This window comes from Lentinula edodes, assembly GCF_021015755.1.
Source record: "Lentinula edodes strain Le(Bin) 0899 ss11 chromosome Unknown C8R40scaffold_33, whole genome shotgun sequence".
In the NCBI taxonomy this organism is placed as follows: Eukaryota; Fungi; Basidiomycota; class Agaricomycetes; order Agaricales; family Omphalotaceae; genus Lentinula; species Lentinula edodes.
Genome location: NW_025764339.1, coordinates 222,299 through 249,057, shown reverse-complemented (window position 1 = coordinate 249,057; position 26,759 = coordinate 222,299). Strand labels below are relative to the sequence as shown.

The 26,759-nt window shown below is 46.7% G+C and overlaps 9 protein-coding genes and 1 non-coding gene across 10 annotated transcripts; 7 read left to right on the top strand and 3 right to left on the bottom strand.

Moving 5' to 3' along the window:
- Positions 1–401: 401 nt before the first annotated feature.
- C8R40DRAFT_507505 (WD40-repeat-containing domain protein) lies at positions 402–2,694 on the bottom strand. Its single transcript, XM_046235281.1, has 7 exons — positions 2,408–2,694; positions 2,208–2,327; positions 2,081–2,154; positions 1,913–2,028; positions 1,704–1,863; positions 930–1,653; positions 402–877 (listed from the first exon to the last, which is right to left on the bottom strand). The coding sequence occupies exons 2-7, from the start codon at positions 2,261–2,263 to the stop codon at positions 772–774; spliced, it is 1,236 nt and encodes a 411-aa protein (XP_046083256.1). The 5' UTR covers positions 2,264–2,327; positions 2,408–2,694; the 3' UTR covers positions 402–771.
- A 1,479-nt stretch (positions 2,695–4,173) lies between these two features.
- C8R40DRAFT_1162303 (Cullin repeat-like-containing domain protein) lies at positions 4,174–6,516 on the top strand (the record flags this gene model as incomplete). Its single annotated transcript, XM_046230228.1, has 8 exons — positions 4,174–4,203; positions 4,254–4,302; positions 4,349–4,444; positions 4,494–4,578; positions 4,632–5,523; positions 5,579–5,738; positions 5,845–6,306; positions 6,461–6,516. 8 exons carry the CDS (start codon positions 4,174–4,176, stop codon positions 6,514–6,516), a joined length of 1,830 nt encoding a protein of 609 aa, XP_046083255.1.
- A 1,341-nt stretch (positions 6,517–7,857) lies between these two features.
- Positions 7,858–8,296, top strand: C8R40DRAFT_1053278 (hydrophobin 2; the record flags this gene model as incomplete). Its single annotated transcript, XM_046224835.1, has 3 exons — positions 7,858–8,108; positions 8,163–8,200; positions 8,256–8,296. The coding sequence occupies 3 exons, from the start codon at positions 7,858–7,860 to the stop codon at positions 8,294–8,296; spliced, it is 330 nt and encodes a 109-aa protein (XP_046083254.1).
- Positions 8,297–8,555: 259 nt separating this feature from the next.
- C8R40DRAFT_t189 lies at positions 8,556–8,639 on the top strand. The gene has a single exon. It is a non-coding gene; the product is annotated as a tRNA-Arg (tRNA).
- Positions 8,640–9,399: 760 nt separating this feature from the next.
- Positions 9,400–11,721, top strand: C8R40DRAFT_1053160 (uncharacterized protein; the record flags this gene model as incomplete). Its single annotated transcript, XM_046224820.1, has 4 exons — positions 9,400–9,747; positions 9,812–9,899; positions 9,958–11,211; positions 11,582–11,721. 4 exons carry the CDS (start codon positions 9,400–9,402, stop codon positions 11,719–11,721), a joined length of 1,830 nt encoding a protein of 609 aa, XP_046083253.1.
- A 1,366-nt stretch (positions 11,722–13,087) lies between these two features.
- C8R40DRAFT_1053171 (fungal hydrophobin-domain-containing protein) lies at positions 13,088–13,517 on the top strand (the record flags this gene model as incomplete). Its single annotated transcript, XM_046224822.1, has 3 exons — positions 13,088–13,338; positions 13,389–13,426; positions 13,477–13,517. 3 exons carry the CDS (start codon positions 13,088–13,090, stop codon positions 13,515–13,517), a joined length of 330 nt encoding a protein of 109 aa, XP_046083252.1.
- Positions 13,518–14,755: 1,238 nt separating this feature from the next.
- Positions 14,756–15,197, top strand: C8R40DRAFT_1053090 (hydrophobin 2; the record flags this gene model as incomplete). The annotated part of the gene is made up of 3 exons (XM_046224813.1): positions 14,756–15,006; positions 15,058–15,095; positions 15,157–15,197. 3 exons carry the CDS (start codon positions 14,756–14,758, stop codon positions 15,195–15,197), a joined length of 330 nt encoding a protein of 109 aa, XP_046083251.1.
- Positions 15,198–19,765: 4,568 nt separating this feature from the next.
- On the bottom strand, positions 19,766–22,058 carry C8R40DRAFT_1071936 (uncharacterized protein; the record flags this gene model as incomplete). Its single annotated transcript, XM_046226400.1, has 6 exons — positions 19,766–20,400; positions 20,449–20,517; positions 20,577–20,834; positions 20,939–21,046; positions 21,100–21,888; positions 21,947–22,058. The coding sequence occupies 6 exons, from the start codon at positions 22,056–22,058 to the stop codon at positions 19,766–19,768; spliced, it is 1,971 nt and encodes a 656-aa protein (XP_046083250.1).
- Positions 22,059–23,200: 1,142 nt separating this feature from the next.
- On the top strand, positions 23,201–23,451 carry C8R40DRAFT_1002758 (uncharacterized protein; the record flags this gene model as incomplete). Its single annotated transcript, XM_046222772.1, has 2 exons — positions 23,201–23,296; positions 23,350–23,451. Coding segments are annotated over 2 exons (198 nt in total), but the record flags the coding sequence as incomplete, so codon positions are not given.
- Positions 23,452–24,784: 1,333 nt separating this feature from the next.
- Positions 24,785–25,582, bottom strand: C8R40DRAFT_1053013 (uncharacterized protein; the record flags this gene model as incomplete). The annotated part of the gene is made up of 2 exons (XM_046224805.1): positions 24,785–25,305; positions 25,357–25,582. The coding sequence occupies 2 exons, from the start codon at positions 25,580–25,582 to the stop codon at positions 24,785–24,787; spliced, it is 747 nt and encodes a 248-aa protein (XP_046083248.1).
- Between the last annotated feature and the right edge of the window lie 1,177 nt (positions 25,583–26,759).

The window sequence follows — 26,759 nt, the reverse complement described above, 5'->3', positions numbered from 1 at the left end:
TGCATGCTCACCTCATTTTCAATACTTGACTACAGTCAGTGGAGGCCGGGACGGTTGTAGAACCAGTTGGTGGATCATGTTGAGCTGTGACTTGATGGACTTGATTGAAGTGTTTCGTGTATTCAGAATATTGTTAAATAAATCGAGAAATTCTATGGATATGACTTGATTGTATACGCTCACGAACGAGATGCGGTATTAACAAAATACGACTCGGACAAGCTCGTTGCGCAAACGTTGTTTTTAACGAACACCTGAGTACTTTGAGTGCTGGAGACATATTATGTACGAGCTCAAGAGTGGGGGATTAAGCATACTCAGAGTCATATGAGCAAACCAAACTCGATACATGACTTTAACTTACTTTTGGACGTTCAATTCTGGCCCCGCAGGACCCGAAACTAGGTAGAGTCTGTATTATGAGAGCCGGGTACGCATCCCCTAGAACACAATGAATCGAAATAATCATTGAAAGGAAGCAAGGGGAAAGAACATTATAGAAGCTGGGGCTATAAAGCTAATGCCGCGATACCGTACTATCAAAGATTACAAACACAATCCAACTTCGTTCGTCCAATTCCCAAAGTCTGTACCAGTGAACACAAGCATTATGTACTAACATCGTAAGCATAAGGTATCTCATAAAAACGCCATAAGAATGAGGAAGAGATAAATGTTACTCTGCTAGCCCTGATGAGTCATCACCTGAATCGAGCAAGCTGAATTTAGGCGGATTGGGTGAGATAGCACGAACTATGGAAAACCGATCAATTACCTGTACTGCTTCATCAACGAACACTCCCCTCCGTTCTCTAAATCGATATTATACGAGTAGAAGTAGCCTTCAGACGAAATGACCATGACTTGTGGCATTGTTCTGTTCACAGCCTTCAATATTAGGCCAACGCGAACGTGATGTGAATACTCACCCGCTCAAGGCCACCACGCACCGAGCACCACTCGTCGGGAGCCGCAAAAAAGCAAAGTCTCGTGATGGTTCCCACATTTCCGTGAGCGTATTTGGTAAATATCCACCCATTGAATGCGAGAGTGTCTTGGTCACTTGCAATGATCGCTTCCGCAAGCTCGACGAGACACCTCCATTCTTTTTCTTTTCGATAAACGCCTCATAACCTCCGTCGACCCCACCCTCGACAGTGTCCACAGAATCTGATGACGGAGAGGGGCTAGACAATTTCCCATTGGTAGAACCTGAGCCTTCCTTCCCGCGGGCCAACTTAAAGATATGTACTGTGTCATGGGCGGAACTAACAGCTAGCAGGGTCGACACGGAATTGAAGTTCATGGAGTATATCTTCGCCTCTCGTGTTCCTCTACGAAACTGATATAGCTTTTCTGCACCAGGAATAGTCCAAACACGAATGACAGTTCCTTTATCGGATGAGGTAGCGAGGAGAGTTCCCGTCGAATTGATAGAAAGGAATGAGATTGGAGATTTATGTGCTTGGATGACATTGGCGACGGTGAGTGAGCGGGTGGAAAAGAGAAGCACATCTCCGGACTGTGGTGCAGCGTTAGATGATGAGGAAGGTACAGAGTTTATCGCTGAAGTGCCAGGTGTCGCCGGAGATGGAACAGGTGAAGGATACGCAAGGTAGGAGCTATCGGCGGAAGGAGATAGAGTACATATTGCTAAAAGGGGGATAAGGTCGAGCCATAAAGAAGTGGTATATCACACTAGCCTTCTGGATTGGGCGTGGTTTCAATAACATGAAGTAATCTCATGTTCGAGATATCATAAATGTATATTTCGGTCTCTAGGACAATTACGAGGGTTTTCCGGTTCAGTTTAACGGCAAGGATAGAAGATGGAAAAAGCAATTCGCAGATCATGGAATGGCGCTGAAGTCAATGTTGAGAACGGGTGATGAACTAGGAATCGGAGACGTACTTTGGTGTTCACAATCTGCAGTTTTCGCGGACTAGACTGAGGTTGATCCGCAGCGCCCACTAGCGCGATGAGAGACGTGCAAAATAGCATTTCCACAATTCCCCTTGCACCATCATCTGGAGAGTTGATTAGTCAATAAAGAAGACAGGAGATGAAGTGAAATCATACTCATAGTATAAACGCGTCCAAATGGGTCACAATTGGTGATACTGTAGCCCTTCCGTGTCCCTACAGAGATGCAGCTGCAAGTATTGGCACTGAGAGCAGTTCAACATCCAGACCTCGAGCGACGTACGAAAAATCCTGGTTAAAATTAGCGAATAACATGTTAGAATTCGTGCGTTCAGCCATGCTTCGGTGACAGTTGTGAGCAAAACAGTATATTTGTTTGTCCTCGGAAGCTCATGCACAACAACTACGTCATTACCCAAAGATTTCGGCATGAAATTTTGAAACCTTGAGCTTGAACTACATATGTAGAAATGTAGAGCTTACTTCTCCGACTCAAGCTGGGCATAGGACTCCTTTCACCAGGATCTTAGCTCTTCGCCCCACATTTCCGAGTCATTGGCATTTTCACGGTCATTCAATTTGCAGCAATATTCTTGAACATAGGAGGAAAGGAAGGAAGCATACCATTTGTAGCCCTGGGCCTGAAGCTTGAAGGCCTGATCTTCTGGTCAAAATTCCAGTCGATGTCGTTCGGTGACCAAATTCCGCAGTCAACATAAATGCAACCGCTTCTTATCTCTGAGTCTGGTGCTTGAGAAAGATCTGAATGTATTTAAGCTCTTCATAAACCCAATTTGGTGTGGCGCATACACTATCTATCTATCAATGGAATTAGCATATGTACCCTGGCTTTAAACTGAATTGTCACTCCTAGTCTGATCTCTTCCTTCTATGAAGATAAATACATTGAAGGAGATTTTGACCGGAATCTGCGCAATCATGACGGACATAAAATATAATGCCCGAACCCCTTCGAATAGTTGGGTCTGGACATCTCAGTCTTCTGGGTATGATTGACACTGGCAGTACCAGCATTCCATAAATTACCAAATGGACCTACCTTGTCTTGAGAAAAACTTGTATGTATGCAATTTTTTGTAGAAAAAATAAATAAAGGGTTTAAACTCGAAAACCAACAGCCGTCGTTCAAGTAATACACCACACAGGTCTGCAGTTCAAACTCGCTTTTGCCTCTTTCACACCCACTGCGATTGTTTATTTTCTCTCTACAGCACTGACCAAACTCCCGGTGCCCTTTGGTATCGGGTCAAACTGAACTCCCTTGGATATTCCCGGATTCCTGATAATCAAATCCATCAAAACGTCCCAATGTCAGAATTCTGTGTAGGAGTCATACACAACGCACCGAAATCGACCGCTTGTCGATTATTTAAGTGTCGCTTGGTACTATGCCAAACGGTGAAATCAGTGTCCTAGATGCGTATATTGTTACTACGCAATGTAAAATTCGAGAATTTGAACTTTTACCTTGCTTCAACGTCCAGACAAAAGCGCACGAGTACAATAGTATTTCGCGACTAAATCTCAATCTGAGGGGAAAATGGAATGACTCGACTCGAAATACAAGTCTGAATTTATACTGTTTGATTGAATTGCTTACCTTACGCTTCACGAAAGATACGACTCTCGCATTATGAGTGGACGCTGATACCTTCTGGCAAATATGGAAAGTACAGTAGCACTCGAGATCTTGAATCTTGATAATGGAATGTTACCAGTTCACTGGGGTTGGCGCAGGCCGCAAGATGATCAGAAAGAGTGTGTTCTTCGACCATACTAGAATCGACCTGGACAAATCGAAATCGCGGCTGAGTGCGGCAGAAGCGTCCAAAAGCGACAATAGCAGGGGAGTACGGTGGCTCCCTTGGCTGAATGTGTAACAGGTAATCCTTCTCATATCCCATGAATATGGCGAATCAATGTTGACAGGAGATACGGAAATAACCTATTGAATTTGAGCTTATTCATAACGGACCTCGAATGGCGCGAGCGATTTCAAAAATCTTACCCCAGGTTTAGAGCAAATCTTATAAAGATCTAGGATGAATCTGCTGGTGTCCAGGATGTACAGAGGCAGAAAAAGGCGATGTCAAAGCGAGTGTTATGAAGCTTGTGTTTGTTTATTCAGACGCCTGAGATAATCATCATCTATCATCATCTTTTGGAATTTATACGCTCTTTCATTCTTTCACAAGCTTATACCACTATATCATTTGATTCTTGACAAGATGGATGACGACTCCGCTGAAATCGAGCTGGTAAGGCTATTTCACTTTCCAGAAGTCGAGTGTCAGTAACATTGTGTTAGCTGGAACAGAATCTGAGTAAAACCCACCAGATTTCTCAAAAAATGACAAGTAAGCTTTGCCGTGAATGTATGTTACCCTTGACTTAAGCTACCAGCTATTTTGAACAGCTTTGATACGCGCCTTGCCAGGCTTGAAAAGTCCATCTTGCCACTTTACAACTCTGCTCAAATCTTGAATCGAAGAGCAAGCAGTACGTGATATCTTTCACCCAGCTACCGAGGATCATCTAGCACCTGCAGATATTGAGAAGGCCCTACTGAAGATCGATGAGGTGGCAAGTAATCAGGAAGGAATAGCTGCTGAAGAGGCACTGATTTTGAGAGGGTGCGTTGTCCGCTATCGCGCGCTCTGTTCAATTGATGACGAAGACAATGCAGGCCTCAGCCAGGACAATTCGAAGTATACAAGGATGCCCTTCAGCGCCTCAACGCTTCGATTGCTTTCAAAGCCTCTGATCAAGATAGTCTCGACACAGCCAGATTGGTTGAGACTGGCGCCAAAAAGCTTGCTCAGCTTTACACCAAACTCGTCGCTGAAGGTTCTTCTGGCAATACACCAGCTCCCGGCGTTGAAATAGTCAAAGCTCCATTCCCATCGCAATTACGCACTACACTTCAGCCCATAGTCGCTTTTCTCCGCACGTTGCCCGTCCCGTCTACTCATCCATCACATCCAGCTGCGGCTACGATTCTTACCACGCTCAAGGATGCTCAGCGCGGGTATGCTGATATGCGAGGGGCGTGGGGTAAGAAGTGTCTTGAGGCGCATGGGAAACGCGTCGTAGATCGCGCGGACACTGTTGAACCCATCGCCACAGGGAGGGAACTCGGAGCATGGGTTCAATCCGTGTTATCTGTGGCCCGCGAAGAATATGATCTGCTCATCGAAATGAGCACGCTAGTTAGTCCATCACAACTGGCGTCTCATTTCGGTAACCTGCTCAATCCGCTTGTGCTTTTAATGAGCACCACCATCACAGCACTGGTTGCTTTTTCTAAGCGATCTCTGCAAAAATATGGGTTCTTGATACTCTCAGCTTATGAGGCGCTGCTCGAGCTGCAGCCAATGTGGGAAGAGATTTCTGCACTCAAGGTTTCTCCCGAGAGTCGGAATGACAATCGAAAAGAAACGAACGAATACAAAGACGTTCTTCACGTCGTGCGAATGGTGTGCATCAGGATGTTTCCCGAAGCCCTTGCGGATATCAAGCTATCAACAGCGGGAAGGACTGGGGACACGAGTACAGCGTTATTAGATGCTGCAGTGGAGGTGCGCTTTTCTTCAATATCGTATTGACGCTCTGGATTCACGGAATATTCCACAGGCTGTTCAGTTTCTCAACAACATGCAAGAGGTTCTCGTTGGTTCTAGTGACATTTTATCCGTCGTGGGGGATGGGAACTGGAAGATGGGAGAGGGCGTCGTAGTCAAGAAGCAAGCAATAGTCGAAGTTAGCGCGCAAACGTTATTAGAGCATTTTATTTGTGCGTTTTCTCCCTATTCAGCTTTCTTCCGCTGCTACCGCTCACCCTACCCATTTCTCAATTCTCGGGCTGTGCCGCGTAATAAAATTTTGTTTCCTTTCCTTAGATGATATCGTCGTCACCATTATCAACACGGTCAGCCTTATTGCTCGTACACAAAGGCGCCCTCCATTCGACTCGTTTTTCCTTCTCAATAACATTGCCTATCTCCGCAAGAATATCCTCGAGCCACGACAAGAATCACTGATTGATTATCTCACTAAGCCTACGCAAGATATCCTGAACTCGAACTTTCGTACCGCGAAAGCGAGCTATCTTGATGCTAACTTTTCGCCGCTCATGCAGTCACTCTCGGACGATCCCAAGGAAAAAGGCAAAGCCGCAACGAAGGAAAAGTTTACGAGATTCTATGACCTACTTGAAGAAGTATTGGAGAGGCACAGACTAGCAAAAGTGCTCGAGGATGACGCAGAGAGTAGAGAGGCAATAGGGAACGATGTCATCAAGTTTCTTATTCCATCTCTCAAAGCTTTCACCCAGAAACACAAAGAGAAGGAATTTAGTAAAAGTAAGCCAGGCCGTCGGGAAAAATTTGCTCGATCTTTGCTGACGGTCTATTTTTTCTCTAAATCCTGCTACGATTCGTGATGTTTAGATCCCCAGAAATGTACAGATGCTTCGCTATTGTTCCCGTACCCTACTGATTCCTTCTCTGTTCTTAGATATCAAGCTGTCCGCGGAAACGGTTGAAAGCCAGCTGAGAAGTATCTATCGATAATCGGTGTACTGTGTACTCTGTAGGGTTGTATTTATAACTTTCCCCTTTCCAAGTCATCGCGAGAAATTGGGAATGCAAATGAACGCTTCCGTCCTGCCTCGTTTCCTAGCTTCAGGTTGTGGAGTGTAACCATCGAGGGCTGGTTCATCTGTTGTTGTTCATGGTATGTATGATACGTCAAATGACTCTAGCTAGTGAGTTTACTACTTCGTCATGTTCTTTCTTGTTGGTGACCAACCTATCGGGCATACACAGACTCTTCAGTTCCCAACTGCCTTTCTTACGACAAGGACATGCAGATGTCTGATGTTATGGAAAGAAATACGGTATGCTATTGGCTAAACTCCAAGCTCCCTTCTGCCAGAATCTGCACTCTTGGTACGATCTTTCCGCTCTGATTGGTTGATACGAAATCAATACCGTTAATTTCTCAATACCGTTAATTTTCCTTAATGCACGTATGACAACTTATGGTAATTGTCTCTGTCGGTTTCTCGATATTCCCAGAAACACCGCCAAACGCCAAACGCCTCCGACGTCACACCTGGTCATTTGAGAAGCTCCAAGAGCCTTCGAGGGCCTTAAGGCTTTGGATGGGCTTTGAACGGCGTTAAATGATATAGGAATTGCACTCTGCATGGGTAGTCTTCACTTACGCAGGGTCGTACTCGGCAGGAAGAGGAGGCCTAGAACTATTCTAACACAAAGGGCAGGATGAGTATACAACAGTATACAGGAATCTCTTTTTTCACCCTTGGGAAAGTTCAACCGGTTCGAGGCACGAACATTCTAAACCAGAATGGCAATCAACTTCTTGGAGGCTCTTGGAAGTATATCAATGCATTCAATTGCCTCTGACATGAAGGCTTCTGGCTATTAGGTAGTCCGATTCGTATTAAGTGGTTTGTTCTTCTCATGGTCTTTCTTCTGACATCCGTCAGGCTATATCTGACACACTCCTTTGTCAAGAATAGATCACATTCACCAAGGATTTTTACAGAATACAACCTGCACAGTACGTCCTGGTCCATCCTGGTCCGTCAATTCTAGGTCGAGCCTTTTTTTCCTTCGCTGTATTCAGACAGGTCTCCCTAACGGCTCCTAAACAGATGCGAGGATTTTTTTAGATTAAGGGCTGGAGCATCGACTACGCGGGTTATATTCAGACATTGGGTACAGTTTCTTGGGGCAGTCCTCGGAACAAGCCTGACGAGCACACCTTTGAACTGTCTTGGAAGGTCTTGGTAGGGAAGACAAAAGGTATAAAAGCTGGGTACGAACTCCGAATAATCTTTACTCGAACAGCCAACAGCCGTCGTTCAAGTACTCTCAATACTCATCATGCAATTTAAACTCGCCTTCGTCACCGCCGCTCTCGCTACTCTTGCGGTCGCCACACCGACTCCTCGAAATGAGCCGGCAAGCAGCTGCTCTACTGGACCTATCCAGTGCTGTGACAGCGTTCAGTCTGCCTCTAGCAGCCCTGTCGCGATTCTTCTTGGCCTCCTCGGCATTGTTCTCCAGGATGTGAACGTGAACGTCGGTCTTACCTGCTCTCCCATCACTGTCATCGGTGCTTCCGGCAGCAGCTGGTAAGCTTCTAGTATACTCATGTATGGTGGAGCATTTGATGATGATGTGTATAGCTCTGCACAGGCCGTCTGCTGTGAGGATAACAGTCACGGTATGATCGTGCCTCTTACTTGCTTTTTTCATGTAGTTTCAACCCTTTTGCATAGGTGGACTCATCTCCATCGGCTGTCTTCCCGTCTCTCTCTGAGTCACATAATTTGAGACGGCTTACACGCGAGCTCGCTCGACTTCAATCGTATAGGCATTGTTTGGTCATTTTCGGTACCTTGATTGTAATTGGAATTGGAAGCTGGGTCTGTCGGGCGTTGTTGAGTTGTGGTCGAGGTGATGGATTTTATGTTGTTCAACAAATCGAAGTCTTTTGTGGATTGAAGAAAATGGTTTCTAAATAAATAACCAAAAAATGTGGACACTTCACTGAAAGACACTATTCATGATGATCGTATGGCCGCCTGGCGAAATGGCATCGCGTCTGACTACGATGATTAAAGGTAATCAGGAGATTGCAGGTTCGACCCCTGCGGTGGTCATTTTTGATTTGTGATTTTTGATGATCATGGCTATGACTTTTTCGAGCATCGTGGTATGACTTTTATTCCATTGAGTGATGTCCTTGTTGTACTGGATCAGCTGTGGTCTTCCGAGTGTCGAAAGGGACAAATAATGCCAGGAATTAATTCAGAAAATTCAAAATGATTGACCAGTCGGGAGATGTCCCGGCCTGTCCTGTAAATAAGTAAAAGTAACACGTCCAGTTCAATCGAGTGCCCTATTTCGACGATCTACTCATGCTGCAAGCAGCACCGGGCAATATATGTTACTATCTTTGTAGCTGCTTGATAATGAAATTTAGGGCGGGTTTGGTGTTAGGGAGTACTCCGTATGTCAGATATGACACCTATTCGAGAGACGGCATTATTACTTTATAACTATACAGTTCCACTCAGATCACACGCAGCGGCGTACTCGAACACCTCAGTTGCTACAATATCAACTGATGTGAGCCCCGAGTATGCACAGTATATGTACATGGTACTAACTTACTGTAGATGAATCAACATTTGGGAGCATTTGGGGCGGGTTAAACCAGGTTACATAAACCGTTTGACCGCGGAACAAAGGTCTCACGGTATTCTTATCTTATCACTTGAATGTCCGGGGTTTTTGAAATTGTTTCTCAACTCTCACAGGAGACCAAGTTGTGGAAGGACAAACCGACCCCCAGCGAACGCGTATGAAACTTCTATACAACCAACTCAGAAAACACAGACGAATAAACTGTCACCCACGATGTTGGTTGAACAACGTGATGAGCGCGACGCTCAGAGCAACCATGATCTTGACAACTTAGACAACTTGGACGATTTTAGCGACCTTTCATCCTCTCACTACTCTCCCTCTGAATTCTCTTCATCAAACTCGCTTTCGCCTACCCGATTCTACCTGCGCTCTCTTCTCCTGCCCATCGTCGAACGAGAATCTCATGTTATATCTCGTCTCCAACGACGATTCCGAACACCGTTTTGGGATAAATATTTCGTTTATACCAGCTCCCTTGGAACACATACCTTTTTCATGATTTTGCTACCGGCGATGTTCTTCTTTGGCTTTAGGGATATGGGGATGGGGCTGGTTATGGTTGGTCAAATCGCATACAAATTGTTGATATTAAATGCTGACAAACAAGACTGGTACGATGTAGGTTATGGGCGGAGGAGTTTACGCGAGCAGTATTGTGAAGGACCTGGTTTGTAGTCCAAGGCCATTGGCGCCGCCCGTTACACGTCTGAGTAAGTAAACAACTTTGTTTCTATCACTGCAATAACATCATCTATTACTGCACTGCAGCTATAGGCAACCATCATCTTGAATATGGCTTCCCGTCAACGCATTCGACGAATAGCGTCTCTATAGCTCTATTCTTCTGGGGATACGTTCACACGCTCTTTTACGATGATTCCGTTGTCTACTGGACCTGCACAGTCATTCTCCTCATCTACACACTCTCCATCGTGCTAGGGCGAATTTATACTGCCATGCATTCATTTATCGACTGCATCTTCGGGGTGTTACTTGGAGCTAGCGTTTGGTGGTGTGTAACGGATTTGAATATCGGAGGATATTTAACCGGATTCGGGTTTTCCGCCCGACTGCAGGCTTGGATATCCGACGCTGTATCGGGGTCTGCAGCGAACAACAGTGGAGAAGGCTCGTCATTGTCCTTGTCGTTCTCATCAGCATTCTCCGCAATCACATATTCACCAATCTCTCCACCACTTCTTTTGACAACTTTCTTCCTCCTTCTCGTCAACCAGCACCCTCAACCAGTTGATGATTGTCCGTGCTTCGAAGACGCTATAGCATCTGGTGCAGTCGTTTTCGGTGCCCTCCTTGGCCGGTGGGCGACTGCCTACTTCCACCTGCACGACCTTATCGAACGTTTGGGTGGACCCAAACCCATGCTGGGCGCCGGATGGAACATCGTAAACGTTCACAATGATAACGAAACCGTTTGGGTACCCATTGACCGAGGATTCAAAGATTATACCCTTTTCACCGTTGTTGCCTTTGCCAAAATTCTCCTTGGAGTCACCTTTATCTTCATCTGGCGTCTATTTGCAAAATCGCTCTTAGGCCTTCTCCTTCCTCCATTATTCCGGCTTGTGGCACGAGTGGTTGGCGCAGCCCGAGTCAAACTAGGCATGAGGTGGCTAGGGATGCCTAATCGAAGATTTTATCTTCCTGCGACGGAGTATAGGGGACCGGTGCCAAACGGGTTTATTGGTATGGAGGAAGGAGAAGTTGAAGGAGATGAGTATGAACTTGGGAGAAGGATGGGGTCAATACCTTCTGTCATCGACCTGCCGTCGACATTGACGGTCGGTGTGGAAATACAAGGTGGGATCGGCAGTGGATTTGCGAGGGATAGTCATAGGAATGGAAACGTCGGACGCGAGATCAAAATTCGAGCAGGGAATGGAAGCTCAAAACTTTCTAATGAAGTGAATGCCGAGGAGGATATAGTTTACACCCCGGATGGGAGTGAGGACAAATTTGGAAGTGGAAGTGGGATGAGAAAACATATACATTATGATGCCGATGGTGAGCTTTCTTCCATTTCGTCAACGACTGGTGTTTTTCCTCTTCAGCTCTTCAGTTTCTTACTTCAAACGTCTGATTTGCTTCACATATCGTGTGTTACTCTATCTAACGGTTCCCCACTTATCATTTGTTCGTATCTCCAACTCCTGTCGTCCGCTCTATCATTCTTACTGTCATGATCCTTCTATCATCATTGCCATTACCACTACCATCAGATCATCATCATGTTGAGACTTGAACTCGCCTGCGCTTTTTTCGCATTGTTTTCATCTTCGCCTTGTTTTTTTCCCTCCCCAGTCGTTCCTTACATATATTCGCTTTTCCGTCTACCTGACACTAACATAATTCTTTCTTCCTATTTACATAACAGTTCTCACCAAGATTCTCGTCTACGCCGGTATCGCCATACTCTCGATAGAGGTGACCCCCTTGGTGTTTGAGCTGCTTGGGTGGGGAGTATACGTTAGTCCACCAGAAGGTGCTTTGGTCCATTCTGTCCAGGTAGCCTAGGTCGTTCGTTGGTGGTCAATTTCAGTATCTACCAGGGTCATAATCGCGCAGGTTTCCGGACATTTTGATCTGAACTCTCAGTTTGAGTTTGATGATTTCGACTACGAGGAAGGAGAGAAAGCTGGGGACCATCCCGATACTCCATGATCCAGGTGATGCGGCCGAATTCTGCGATGGAGGGTTGTAGTCAGATTGAAATCGGAGTTAGTTTTCTCAATGTCGGGAACAGGTCGGGAATAATTCCTATCTGAGCTGGTCATTGAACGTGTGTCGTGCATATTGTATGTACGTTTTGTGCCATGAGCTATGCTGCTACAGGTCCCTCAACTTATTTACTCAAGTAGTATGGTCTGCTGGTTTGGTCTGGTCCTTCGTACTCGTCGTCCCTTGTACTTGACGAATTTCTTCTTAAATTCAATAAAAAAATCCGTTCGTTGACAATCCACCCTCTTCGTTCTGAAGCTTCTTCTTTTCAGAAACAATACGTGGGCAATACTTTTGGTTGGATACTACGTTCCCAAGGTTTTTCACAGGTTTAGTGCTGTTTAGTGTCGGTTTTCTGACTCGTGTAGCCCACGAATAGATCTTTGAACTCAGGCCTCTGCTTGCTTGTGAACTTACGACATTGGTTGGGAAGAGTTGATACTTGCGGTAAGCTTTCCTATAGGCTTTCCTCTGTCTTCCTTCGGTGTTTTTGAGAATCCTTGGTATAGAATTATTAAATTTACCATACATAGAACGAACGTCCTAAAGTTTAAACCCAGTATAAATCAGAAAGGCAATTAATTGAAGATAGCTTCCTTGACTTTTGTCTTCGGTAAGTCCATTCAATTTAATGAGACGCATGGAATACAAGGGAATACAATGTTCTTGTTTGATGTGTGTATAGGAGAGGCTTCTCCCATTGTCGCTTGATACGCGAACATCATAGAATCATAGAAGAGATCAGGATCCGGTATTTTGTCTTCATCCTTCTTCACCAGGCTGATTCAACGACAGGGCCCTGACAGGACTCGGAAACATCGTCAGAAACATCGTCACGATAATACCTAACCACCAGCTGACCACCCGGTTCTGTCAAACACAGACGGGCCTCAAGCTTCAATATCCACCTCATGTGGAGTATAGATTCGGATAATTTTTTTGACAAGAAATTGACGACGCGGAGAGGTTTGTCGCCCTGGTCATGACATTTCTCACCATCGTATCTGCGGAACGTGCTCAATGGTCATAAATTACCCTTGGGTTTGTGGCAGCCGTCTTGAAGGAAGGGGAGGGAAAGGATATAAAAGCTGGGCGAAATTCTTGAATATTCCTCACTCGAACAGCCCACATCGTCGTTCAAGTACTTCTCTCTACCCTCATCATGCAGTTCAAACTCGCCTTTGTCTCCGCCGCCCTCGCTACCCTTGCGGTCGCCACACCTGCCCCCCGTGATGAGCCGGCCAGCAGCTGCTCTACTGGGCCCATCCAGTGCTGCGACACCGTCCAGTCTGCCTCCAGCTCTAGCGCGGCCGGTATCCTCGGCCTTCTCGGCATTGTTCTTCAGGATTTGGACGTGCTGGTCGGTCTCACCTGCTCCCCCATCACTGTCATCGGTGCTTCTGGAAGCAGCTGGTATGTATCTATCCTCTTGATAACGGACACACTATTCACAATATACGCAGCTCTGCGCAGGCTGTCTGCTGTCAAGATAACAGTTTCGGTATAATCATGCCTCTGAATTTCTTTTTCTTTTCTAACTGTTCTCAAAAGGTGGACTCATCTCCATCGGCTGTGTCCCTGTGGATCTTTAAGCCCCCGGAGGTTCCTAATGACTCGACGCGACTCTCTTTTTGCGAGTCCCATACTACATTGCCATATCTGTATACTCTCGCTGCTGCTTGACATGATTGTGGAGAGCTGGTATTTGCGATAGGTTATCTTAGGTAGTATTGTAATAAGCGAATGGAATGGTTGTTTTGTGCTGAAGCATCTCAATCCATAACTTAATTCGGTGAATTCCATCTCAGAAAACGAGGTATGTAAGCTGGTAGAAGAGATTGCGAAGTACCGTACATTTAAGTAAGCACATAGCCAGAATGCAAGACTGAACACTTCTTGATTCTCATCACCATCGAACCAATGATGAGATTTCGACGGCTCCGGCTCGGTATGTCAGTTCTTGTATTACCAGGACTCGATCTGATCACGAATACCATTTTGACACTTGCATTTGCAATGGTAGACAAATTCAAGCCAGTAAAATTTCCTATCAGTCATACACAGGTCATACAGTACCCGCTGTATAACGAGGTTGGTGGTCAACAGTAGTAGAAGTACTATACTTAACTGACGTCGCTTTGAATTCAATGAAGCTTTCCCGATCTCTTCACAAATGCGATCCAGGATAACGGCGCGCTCCAAGTTTACTAGCCTTCAGCGCTCAGCGCTCAGTGTCCAGATCCTTCACTATCCTTCAGTGCAACTCTGTAGGTCCGTCCCAGTGGCATCGAATTTCTAGTCACTAAATCGAGTTGAGATCGATGAGCGGCAAATGCAGGGGAATTTAATCTGGTGGTTAGATATGTAAACCAATTCCAAAATCATTCTATCTGTTCAAAAGTTGTGCTTCCGGTAATTAATGTCAAGGTTGTACTGTTGTAAACTGTCGTAAGTGCGAAAAATATATGCTGAAGTTGAATGTAGTTTCTTCTTCGAAACGTAAGTACATCGAGAGAGAGAGAGAGCCGATAATTTATTGGACACTTCATATAGAATGATGATTTGTATTTACCAAGGATTCCACCTGTATGCGGCGTCCTTCTGCTATTCGTTGCTGTTGTTTGTGGCGGACAAGTTTTTTCGACATAATGATATTCGGGTCCTGAGGCATCGCAAAAAATTCCACACAACCCCATTTTACGGACATACCTGGACCCTCCTGGACCGCTTTGGAATCGAGGAGGAAAGGTATAAAAGCTGGAAAGAACCCCAGGACATTCCTCACTCGAACAACCAACAATCGTCGTTCAAGTACTCCCCCAGTTTCATCATGCAGTTCAAAGTTGCCTTTGTCTCCATCGCTCTTGCTACTCTTGCGGTCGCCACACCTGCTCCTCGTGGTGAGCCGGCTAGCAGCTGCAGTACAGGCGACCTTCAGTGTTGCAACACCGTCGAGCCGGCCTCCAGTCCCTCGGCCAGTACGATTCTTGGTCTCCTCGGTATCGTCATCCAAGGCGTTGACGTTCTGGTCGGCCTCACTTGCTCTCCCATAACCGTTATTGGTCTTGAAAATGGTGGCTGGTAAGTTTATCTATCCCGTCTTTTCGGGGTGTGTGCTAACGATGGCCACAGCTCTGCGCAGGCCGTCTGCTGCAATGACAACAGTAACGGTATGATGATACCTTTCAATTTTGGACCCTACTTGTTTTCGGTTCTGATGCTTGTTGACAGGTGGACTCATTTCCATTGGATGTCTTCCCGTCACTCTCTGAGCACCTGTACCTCGCGGCGGCTCCACACACGAACGAGCTCACCGTAGCAGGTTGGGGGAAAGAAAGTCAGCCTTGTGGCTTTGATCAGTCGACGGATGTTGAACTGTAGAATGAACTTTCTTGCGTTTTGTTGTCTCTATGAAAATGTTTCTATATAACCAAAAAAAAAGTCGATGTTGGGTATGTCTTCTAGTAGAACGCACCGTGAGGTCTGTGATGATGTGTCAGGCCTGAACATACAAACCCCACCTGAAGTTCCTTCTTTGAAACGGGAAAGGTCCACGGTACACTATCCATGGCCTACATACTATTTGTCTTTTCCTTTGTTTTCACACTTTAAACGGGACACGAACCTCATTTCTTGTTGTCCCATGCAATATCTAATAAGGCGCCAGGAAATGATTCGAAGCTCGGTTTGGCGCATTCTTGGACCAGATTCGAAAGAATCTCGCAAGTCGCATCGCTGTTGTCTCCTGCGGTGGCAATCTGAAAATGATTCACGTGTTCCACCCTATCTTCAACTTCAAGGTGCCTTCGAAGTTGAGTGGGAATGGGGTGATTAGCATAAGGTACTGGTTCTGTGGGCCATGCATGTTGATCGCTGCTCTCTGCCTATTATGAAAATTTACGAGTCACATTATTGTCAGCATAGGATGCTACCTATTGATACCTATTGATACGCTCCGCAAATTTGTACAGTACGGCTCTGCGCGCACGTTGATATTTATCCGATTGGCTTTGAGGGATGTAGTCTAGGAAAGCTCGAGGATAGACATTGCTATCAAGCTTACTAATCAGAGGCTTTGGGAGAGACATCCGCGGGGATCCGGAAGCGAGAAAAGTGGAAGCTTAGAGAAACCCTAAATTGGGTGTTGAGTCTGTTGCAAAATCGGCCACCACCACATATTCTACGATCTCCTACTGGCGAATGCAAAGAAGCCTGCAGAAAATTTGCCCTCGATTGCCCAATCTTTCATTCCATCGTTATTCCGATGTTGTTCAGAGTCTGCCATCATGTTCAGGCTCGTTCCATAGGGCCGATCGATAATGCCAACCTTTTCCATCCATTCTTTTTTCGCATCTACTGCTCACGTCCTGTCAAAACTGCCCGATGTGAAGACGTCCGACCTGTTATCTTCGTTCTTTTCTCGGATCTTTAAGAAGTATTTCGCCCAAGCAGGATAGCTGCAATTTATGCACCAAAATCCCGAAGGCTGATATTATCTGCCTTCATTTCGTGCGTTGGTTGCAATCATTTGGGTCTCTTCTTTGTGCCTTAAAAAGAGAGGTGGTTTCCCGAGTTTGAAGAGGTTTTAGTGAATGCCTGATACAGATCGAACCAAAGAAATCACTCATCTGGATAATCGAGTTGGGTATGCCTTTAGATGGCTACGTCGTTGATTGTGTTGGCTTGAGGATAGACTGAGGGACGCCATTATCTCCGATTATTGCCAACAGATTGCTTCCGTACGTGTGTCGCTCCAGATAACATAATTTATACATTCTGATTCTTTCTCCTTTTACCTCCATAGGTACTTCGAGTTTCATGTTTGGACTTCCCGCATCCCTCCTCTCGTCTGAGTCCCTGTCATTGAGCGATCTCTGCTTATCAATTAGGATACTTCATCCTAGCAGGTTGTACGAATATTGAGGAATTCGTCCTCCGTTTAACTTTCCGCTCCAACTGGCGAAGATTCTTTACTCCGAGTACGTTATAGGTAAGCAAATAAGTCGTCCTCTTCACCACTGGCCAATCGTGACCATTAATCAAGCAAAGAGCCAGTGATAGCGAGCCCAGAAAGCCGTGGTGGGTCAAAATATATCGGTGAACGGAAATTCCAGTAATGAGTACATGGCCTTTCCGAGGTTTTCCGTCAAATCATCCATGTCCATACACAGTTCTAATGTAGATGTGCAGAACGCTTCCATGGTCCGCTGGAGTAATGCCATAGTCTGTCGTTGGTCTGTCGCTTTTGAAGATGAACGCGTTGCAAAATACAGTTAGCCGATAAATATGAGGATGCAAAATCAATGGTGCAATAGACACAGTCAATCTTTTCTTTTCTTTTCACCAGCTTCTTTGCGAGGCGAGAACAATTCTTGAGAGATCTTCTTCGTGTCAGATATGAATAAGGTAAGTATCGTTGTATAGAATAACCACGGACTTGGATGCTCATATCATATCCAGGCCTAGTAAAATAAGGCGTCGTCTTCACGATGAGCGATTTCTGCCGCGTCCGCTTTAAGGATTGGATGAGGCATAAAGAACGCGATATTGAGAAGATAGTTCCTTCAATTTGCTGGGCACTGCTACCTTCTTCGAAAAAATCCTTTGCTAGTCAAAGAAAATCGTCCCATCGTCCTTCAGGTTGTTGCTGCATATCCTGTTCCACACGAACGCCCACACATTCCTCCGAGTCAGAGCAATTCGTCTCAATTTCGTTTTGTTACGCTTATCCTGCCATGCGTCGTTACTTTGTCAAATGTACCTACCTCTGCATGGTCGTCTTTGGGCTAGTCCTTCACGCATTCCCCTGACCGGTGAAGTGCTTTCTCGAGAATAATCTCAAAGGATATATACTCAGTGCAACTATCGGGTGACGTTTGAGATCTCGGGGGATTCGGATTTGGAAGGAAAGAATGTAAAAGCAGGGAATCTATGGATTCAGATGCTTGGATGGGTGGGCAACTCTAGGCAGGAGAAGGAAGGTAAATATCGGTCAGAGGTGAGTTTTGTATCGCAATATGTATGTCCATGACCACTAATATCACTAATATCCAGATTCCAAATCATTGATTCAGCTGTACCATTTCCACGACGCAGAGCCGTCGCGAGATTTCATTTTTGATTTATCAAGTACGCAATAGAGATGGTATTCCTTGTAGGCTCGCACAAACAAATCCAAAATACTTTGAAAGAAAAACTACGAATTGTGACGTGTCCTTTCAGCTAGTCGACGGGCTAGTTCTGTGGATGGGACAAGATCAACAGGCAAGGACAGTGCAGTCTGATGAAACAGTTCAGTCAAACCCCACCTGTGATGCGACGGCCCAGTCGATTGAGAATGAGGAACTAATCAATCCGCCAGCGACGGCGATAACGTTGACAGTGCAATACTTTAAATATCACTATCACTTTGTGGCTATTGACTCTTCCTTTCTTCCCCTCTGCTGGCCAGAGATATTCCCTGTACTTTTTGCCATGACACTTTCAACTACGTTATGTTGCTCTCTACCGATCATCTTTGCGTCTCTGTACATGCTTGCTATTACCCCAACATGCGATTGCAGGCCACTGCACCACCGTGCATGGCAGAAACTCGGCTCCTTTTTTGAGGGTTATTAAATATTATGGAATCAAATAAACGGGGTGCCTTACAGGCGCCGACATTGAATGTTTATTGAGAACAAAATAAAAGCAAAGTCACGTAAACTACAGTAGCTATGGAGTAACTGAGTGAGACGAGAAAAAATAATTGTGACAGAGTCACAGTCTCGTGATATCCCGTGCCGGTCACAAGAAAATCAATACAATTCAACTCAGTGTTACTTTTGTCCGAATAAGGAGAAACTCCTACCATATATAGAAATTAATTTTGTATGGAGTGCCGTATATAAGGACGATACTTCCGTAAACTACAGCCTCGTAACCTCGTATGCCGCCCCGAGCATATTTCCTCCCCAAAATCACACTACTCCAAGCAGTTCCGATCATGAGTTTTCCATTGCTCATTACCCTCCTCGTATCTTGACAAGAGCGTCATTGGATATCAAGAATCAAGCATACTATGTGTGTGTCGCCGCTTTCTTTGAATTTACTTTCCTGATTTAAATTCCAAAGCGAAAGTGGATAATTGATTTTTGTCCCCTCGAAGTCACTGCTGAAGATAAAAAATCTTATTTCCGTGAGTTCTATAGCAATAATTGAATGACCTTCATTCTGACATTCCTATATTGTAATGATCCAAACTTTTAAGAGGACGGTACCTTCGACAAAGATCTTGGTCGAAATTTGGTAGATGACTGGGATAACAGTGCAAATAGAGGGGGATACAATGCTGGAGTGTACACCTTCACAGGTCCAAATAGAACTTACTTGGGTGGTCACCCCCCAAACCAGTTGGTTGTCAAAGTTCTCCGGCAGAATCCACCTGTACAGCCCCAATATCTGTATGTACACAAGCAAATGTTCATTTGAACATCTGCTTGTAGACAAGTAGTTAAGACTTTTTTGCCCCAACTAGATAAATACTGTAAAGTCATACTGTACAGCAGTATACTATCCTTAAAATATTATTTCAATGCTAATTCAGGAGTGGTCCGACTCCCGGACATCATCACGTACAGTGTTCAGGCAGCGGGCTCTCAAACTTAATGACCTTATTGCTATGAACATCAGCTGAGGGGTGCCTCTTATTACATAGCGCTCTGAGAATTACACGTATTGTTCATTGTAGATATAGACAATATGCAGCAAGATTTACAACAAATAATAGAGTAAAGCAGGAAGGTACGTCACAGGATTGTTGCTGAAATACACGCCATACGCAATAGGAGGTGAGTCTGAGCTACTCATCCTGAGACGCCTGATCGTCGGCGCCAGTTTCATAGCCATTGTCATCACTGCTGAGTCCCTTGCTTTTTCCCTGCTTCCCATGCCTTCCCTTGGCTCCCCTCCCACGAGTGGACTTCCCAGAGCCGTTGGTGGCCTTTCTCTTGGAGGACGAAGACTTTTTTGAACCGCCTCCACCATCTGGCTCTGTGGTAGCTAATGCCTGCCCTTGCCTTGATTGGCGATTCGAAGGCTTGGTTTTCTTTTTTGGGGGGATGGGAGGTAGGTCTTCCTCGCCATGGTTTTCGCTATCGCTGTCGTCACCACTGCCATGAGCCTCGGTAGATTTGCGCTTTTGGTGTTTACCACCCATGTCGCTACGATGTTGCCGCGGTTTAGGGTCAAGTTTTCCCTCAGAGTTGAGCGCATGCAGCCGAGCGCGATACTCCTGGGCGCCCAGGCGGATCCAGTGGGCAGTCCCATTAGTCCAGGCGTCATGTAACGTCCTGACAGCCTCGGCAGAGAGCTTTTGTGGATATATCCGGTCCACATCTTCAGGCCACCCGGTGACATCAACCTTGTACGGAACGAGTATAAGCTTGTTAAAATTTGCATAGCTCATGGTTAAGGATGAGATGCCAGTAACCTCGCCTGTTGTGGTCTGGTAAGTGGAATAATAGAAAATAAAATAAAACTCACGGAGGCCTTGAGTAATGAGTCGAACAACCTCACTAATCATCTCAGACTGGTAGAGCTTTCGGGTTCCCACTGAATGTAACGCCAAGCCAATTGATCAGCAAACCCTCAGTAACAAATTGTAGGCGTACTCTTTTCTGCCGTGCAGACATAGGCTTCAAAAAGGTCAGTTACCTCCTGAATTCCTTTCCCAAAGTATTTGCGGAGGAAGGCGTCAGCTGGACCCCGGCCAAAGAACGAGCTTGTCACTGAAGATTCAAAGGATCCGCGAGCAACGATTCCAAAAACTGCTGCACCAGTTGCATCAACAAGAAAATCAGCCTGAGCAGTGCGCGGTTTGAGTTTAGCAAACATCAGAGCGAAGAAAAAATTAAGCAACATGCCTCTTGCTGGAAATGATTAAGCTTGCTAGCCGCGGTTTTAGCTTGAGACGATTTGCTGACACGGACTGCAGCAACCTTCTGCTCAGCCTTTTCAGAGTCAAAAAACTCACGATACTCAGCCATGAGCTCAGGGTCTTTAAGAGCCTCCATAAGCTCCTCGTCCTCTTTAACGGCAGCGTGGATATCTTTGAGTGAAAACTTGGCTCCAGCAGGGCGCACTGGAAGGAGAGCATGAGTTGGAAGCAAAGAGTAAGCAGCAAAGGACGCTCACAAGCATTGAGCTCCTGGGTCTTTAGGAACACCAGGACGTTGTAGTCGGAAGCCTTTTTTGAACCAGTGCGGGCTGATACCTGGTTCAACAGCGTGGATACACGCGCAACGGTGATGTTATTCTCCTCCGCAACTTTTGCCTTGAGCTCATTCTGATCAACCAAAAGGCGCTCAAGATCCAGAGAAAGCTTCTCTGCACGAGCCAATGCAGCTTTACGCGCAGCGGCCTTCTCTGCTTGACCCATCTCTGACCTCTTTTTCTTTATCAAAGGAAGGCACACAGGAGGAGCGGCGTTGTTGGCAGACGAAGGCGCCAAGGGAATCGGCCCAGACTGACTCACGGTCATAGAGCCATTGCCCGCAGCAGTAGCTGTAGGGCCGGCGGCAGTGTGGGTGCCTTGTGCAGAAACAACACCGTTGGCTGCCTCAGCAGATGCCGCGCCTGCGCCCTTCTCCTTGAGCAGCCCGCCAGCTAGCAGGGTAGCTGATGAAGTGGCGTTGCTTGTATTTCTTCCACTGGCTGAGTCTGAGCAGGCACCAGAAGGGACAGCTGTCGATGTTCTGCTGCCTAGGATTTCCTGAGCTCTGCTGCTGGCCGAGTCCAACCGTGTCAAAGTCGCGTAACCAGTGCTGTCCTGGGGCCTTCTATTGGCTGAGACCGACATAGGATGGCTTGGAGAATCGCGTGTAGGGCTCACAGCATTTTCGCAGCTGCTCGCAAGAAATGCTGCAACAGAACTTCCAGTCGGCTGATAGTTAGGCTTAGTCAACGGCAAGCTCGAACATGCGGCTATGCAGCAGAATGATGAGCTGCTGATGGTGTACCTAAACTTCAACAATCTACTCACCAATAGCAGCTACTGTTTGCGTGGAAGCAGGAGGTAAAGGCTCATTGGAGCTAATCTGATAAGCATCGAGCGGTTGGCTGACAACAGGTTCGCACCAGGTAAGGTTAGACATGGCTGGCACAAGCTTTTCTGAGCGTTTCTAGGTAAATGAGAACGAGGGGGAAAATCGAGAAAAATTGGGTTAAATGTGCCAAAAAAAAAAGAAGGCTGAACGTGTGATCAGCGGTGCATTAGCTTATAAGAAGCAGCAATTAAATACGTACAATTTGACCTTGACCACCAACCACCGCTGCCTTAACCCAGGCCATTTTGAGCAGAGCGCGCCTTATTGAAGTCAAAGCAGGACGAGCTTGATTGTCATCATGGTTGGTAAGTTACTGGAAATTAAACATATGACCATTGACCGTGACAAAAGGTTCACATGAACTGGATGTTATCTTAGAAGTTCCCAAATCGCAGCCTACTCTTTTACCCAGCCAGCAAATCACTCCCGAAGCTCGTGCAGCAAGGCTTGCCTTGATTGTAGAAGCTCAGCGCGAAGCAGGTCGTGAACGTTCTCAAGCTCAACCGAGCTTAACTGTTGCTGATGACGCTTTGCGCCATGTTGCAGCGGAGCAAGCTGTCAAGGCTGCAGCTGGTAAGTCATAGTGAGCTCTGCTGGTAGCAGCTAGCAGCTAATGCCATTGCGTCACCTAGCACTGCAGGCTATGGTAGCAGCGCGTTCTCAAGCTCAACATGATCTTGACAATGCAGATGGGAATTTGAGCCACGCATTTGAGCAAGTAATTCAATCATTCAGTGAGCACTGGGTGTTTTAAACATGAGCCTTTGGCTGACATATTTGCTGCAGACAGTCTTCAAACATCGTTTACACCCCCAAGCACGCCGTCTTGTCATAAAAAAACTCCTGCCAGCCAGCCAGCCACCCCTTCTCGGCCTAAAACTCAGGTGCAGAAACGCTTTGAAAGCCCTGCATCGGTCATTGCTCCTGCAATCATCCCCGGAGGTCGGCTTGAGCTTCCTACTGCTGCTGTGCCGAGTTGCCCAGAGCCTGCGCGCTGCTCTGCTGCCCCTGCAAGCCAAGCTGTTGGGCCTTGGTATGTTGTCTATCATGGCCGCGATGGTCACCAAGGGTTCTTTGATCGATTCAATGGAGCGGATGAGGAGCTTTCCGTTAAAGACATAACTCAGTTCTATGAGCATCGCCTGTACAAGAAATTCGACAGCTTTGACAAGGCGTGGATGTTCTGAACCGAGGTAAAGGATTCCGGCGTCCTGGACTTACTCAGAGACCCACCTACCAAGGGTGAGGTCTTTGTTGTGATTAAGGGGGCTTCGCCTGGGGTGTACGTGAACAGGTGCGCTTCCTACCTTTTTCTTCACCTCCGTACTGCTGACAGTAGACGTCAAGGATGTTGCTGCTCATTGAAGGGCTTGCCTGGCGCGGTGGCGAAGTTATGTCAGGCAATGGGAAGAAGGCAAGGTTTGAGGATGTTTTCAAGCAGTGGGATGCCCAAAATCTCACTCAACGCCTTTCCCGAAACGGTCCCCTCCGCGAATTTCGCACTGCTGGAGCATCTCAAGATGTTGGTGAAGAGCTTGCCGTGGATGACTACACAGAGGCTGAAACCGTTTGAAGCTAACGCTGTTGGTGGCCGCAGCACGCATATATACGTTGATCTATTTTTTGCCTCCTTTGCGCCGTGTAAATATATGCTGTAACTTCAGCGCTATGTGCAATTCCAAATGCTTCTAAAGACTTAGTTGGATTGAGCGTGCCAGATAATAATCTTCACAGATACATGAAACTCAGTCTACTGTATCTCCAGTGCGAAACTTGGATTTCCGAGGGCAGTAAGTAAACCATGCCCAATCAGCACCTCCATGTTTGTTGACGTGGGCCCTAAAACTGCAGGTCAGTAGAAAGGCCTGCAAATCACTCCAAACCTTGTACCTCCAGCGTTTTGCAGTTGCTTTTTCAAGAATCTTCTCTCGGTTTCTGGAAGCCAGAGCAAACAATGAGCACGTACTTCAGTTCAGCTAAAAGCAGACATACGCCAAGTAGTACTTCCTTGCAGCTGCCTTGCGATCTTCCTTGGAGCTTTTAATCTGCTCTGCAGTCCTACCAGCACACTTACTTTGATATCAATTAGCATTTCTAGCAGGCAGCTAGCGCGCAAAGGGTTTTCTGCGCCACATTACCCATACTCACAGAGCCACCCGTTCCTTGGAGGATTCATTGTACTGGCCAATGTTTCTGTGGAAGGCAGTTGCTGTAGATCAGCGCAAGGCTCTGCAGAATAAGGAGACAGCTCACACCTTCTCCTATAGTCTTTGGCAGCCTTATTGATGGAGAGGCGTCGAGCTTGAACTTTTTGTTCAGGATCCCGCTTGGCCTTTCTATCTGCAGAGCTAGTCCGCTCTCTGGGCATATTTACAGCGCTTGTGAAGGCTTTTTAGAGCAAACAGAATGGTTGGGCAGATGAAGTGACACAAAAAAGAGCAACAGACAAGTAAGCGCGCATAATGATCTGAATGGATTATTCCATTCATAACTCAACGCTCTCGGAATTTATTTTCTGAATTTTATATAACCATACCCACTGCACACTGTATAGTTCCAATGTCATAGGCGTGTTATCAAGCACCAAAGCTTCAATAAGAATAAGTTCTGAATTTTTCTGGGCATTGCACCACTGACAGAGGGAGAAATGTTAATAAAAATCTTAATTTATGTGTTCGTCATATTTTTGTACCTGCACCCCGCACAAAGCATAACATGATTCCAAGACACACTGCATGTTTTCTATTTACTTTGAACGGTGCTTTACAGAGGTGCTAATCGTACTGCAGTAGCTCAAGCCCTGCTTTCCAAAGCCTCGATCGATAATCCTTCCATGCTGAAAGCTGCCTTGGACTCGCCCGCTCCATAAACTCCTTGTCGGACATATACCCGTTGTGATACCATCTGGCTAGACCTGCCGATGTGAAGAAGGCAATGGACGAGCGGTGCTCCCCACTTTTGCTGTCAATGGGTGTGTTTGCATGGGTGACGCAAGCAGAAGGTAGAAAAGCAGCGGAGCCTGCAGGAAACTGGGCTACGATCCCGAGGGACCAGGCGATGAGATGCCCACTACGAGTATGATCATACTTACCACTTGCATACACCGCACAGAGGGCAAAGAGGATGTTGTAATAATCTTCGTGGTCCAAGGTGGCGGCGTTGTGGAGGTTGAGGTGGCATGCACCGTAGCAGCACCCTGCAAACAAGCGCCGAATGTCCGGGCAGTCCATCAGGATATGCTCTAAGAGGTTGGAGAGGAATTGGTGAAGCTTAGGCCAGTATGTTTGTAAGCCGGCTATAGGGCGCGAGGTGAGAAGCAGTCAGCTACGTGAAGTGAAAAGCTCACCGTCAACATACCGCGCAACTCGCTGTACAGCCGGGTCAGAAAGAACTGCATCAACCAAAGGCTCATTGTGCGCAGTATTGGCGTAGTTGCCGGGTGAGGTTCGGCCACCCCCAAAGCCACACCCTGCTGGAAGCGTTGTGTACTTGCCGCGGCGGTGGTCCTGCTGACGAGTGCCAACTACTGCATGCTTGAAGAGCAGCTCAAGCCTGCTATCCACGGCAGCCATATTCGCAAGCCACTCAGGAGATCTGGGCCGGGGTAACAGAAGCATCAGCCGGTGGCCGCTTGGTGTTCTTACCAGACGCGCCTCCCTAGCACAAAGCATATCAGATAGGGAAAGGCTGAGCAGAAAGAAAAGCACGCACTGCGCATCCCACTCAATAACCTGAAGCCCAGACAGCTCATACACTTCACGGCTTGAAAGAACCCGCGGGTTTACTGCGGTGCGAGCTCCCGACCAGGCGTTTCGTGGGTGAAGCACTGCAAGGTCAACAGAAAGCACCCGAGCCTCCCTTGCACGCTTTTGAGCGACGCTCTTAACCCTCGACCCCCCGGCTTCAGCAGCCTGCTCACGCCGGGCTAGCCGCTTGCTCCGATAGCTCTGCTTCTGGCGCTGTCTGGCAGAGCAAAGCGACGGGTTTTCATGGGTGCTGAGCCGAGGGTGTTTGGGCGGAGGTTCGGAGAGAAGCTGGGAAAGCGGAGCGAGGTTTGGGGAAGGGCGCAAGGCTGTCTTAGAAAGGTTGGAAAGAGGGATAGGTGAGGGAAGCTGAGCTCGAGGTCGAGGCAGCAAACGCGGGCTCCGAGGTGGCACCAGCTCGTCGTGGTCGTCTACACGAAAGGCCTCCTCTGTCACGAAGCGGCAGAGGCGGAGTGACTAATGGAGCGGGAAAGCGGAGCGACTAAGCAGAACGGTGAGGCGGAGCAACTGGACAAGGCAACAAGGCGGAGCGACTAAGCAGAACGGCGGCAAGCTGGTCCCAGATAATGACAGAGATATATTGAGTATCGTAGTCATAGGTAATAATAAGTAAGCACATACCTGGTCCCAGATAATGACAGAGAGGTCAAGATAAGGGACCAGGCTGTGGAGGGTTGGCTATATATACATAATCCGGTCTGCGAGAAACAACGATGTAATACTGTACAGTTTAGGAACAAGGAAGGTGGCGGAAGCCAGTAGAAGGAGAAGATGGGTCAGGTGGATCAGTAATCGATGGATCAGTAATCGATGGGGGTTTGACAGTGATGGGATGATGTATCGTACAAGTAAAGGCGTCGAGACGGTGAGAAAAGGAAAATGATAGGGGCTGCGTACTTTATGACATTACCCCCCTCCTTATGACCATTGCCCTCGATGGTCAAGGCTTTGCCGCTGTTGGGTGTTTTTTATGAAAGGCCCGAAC

Coding starts and splice junctions, on each gene's coding strand:
- C8R40DRAFT_507505 (XM_046235281.1), bottom strand. CDS start 2,263: ATGGCTGAACGCACGAATTCTAACATGTTATTCGCTAATTTTAACCAG. Junction 2,155..2,207: donor AATTTTAACCAGGATTTTTC/GTACGTCGCTCG, acceptor CAATACTTGCAG/CTGCATCTCTGTAGGGACAC. Junction 2,029..2,080: donor TGGACGCGTTTATACTATGA/GTATGATTTCAC, acceptor TCAACTCTCCAG/ATGATGGTGCAAGGGGAATT.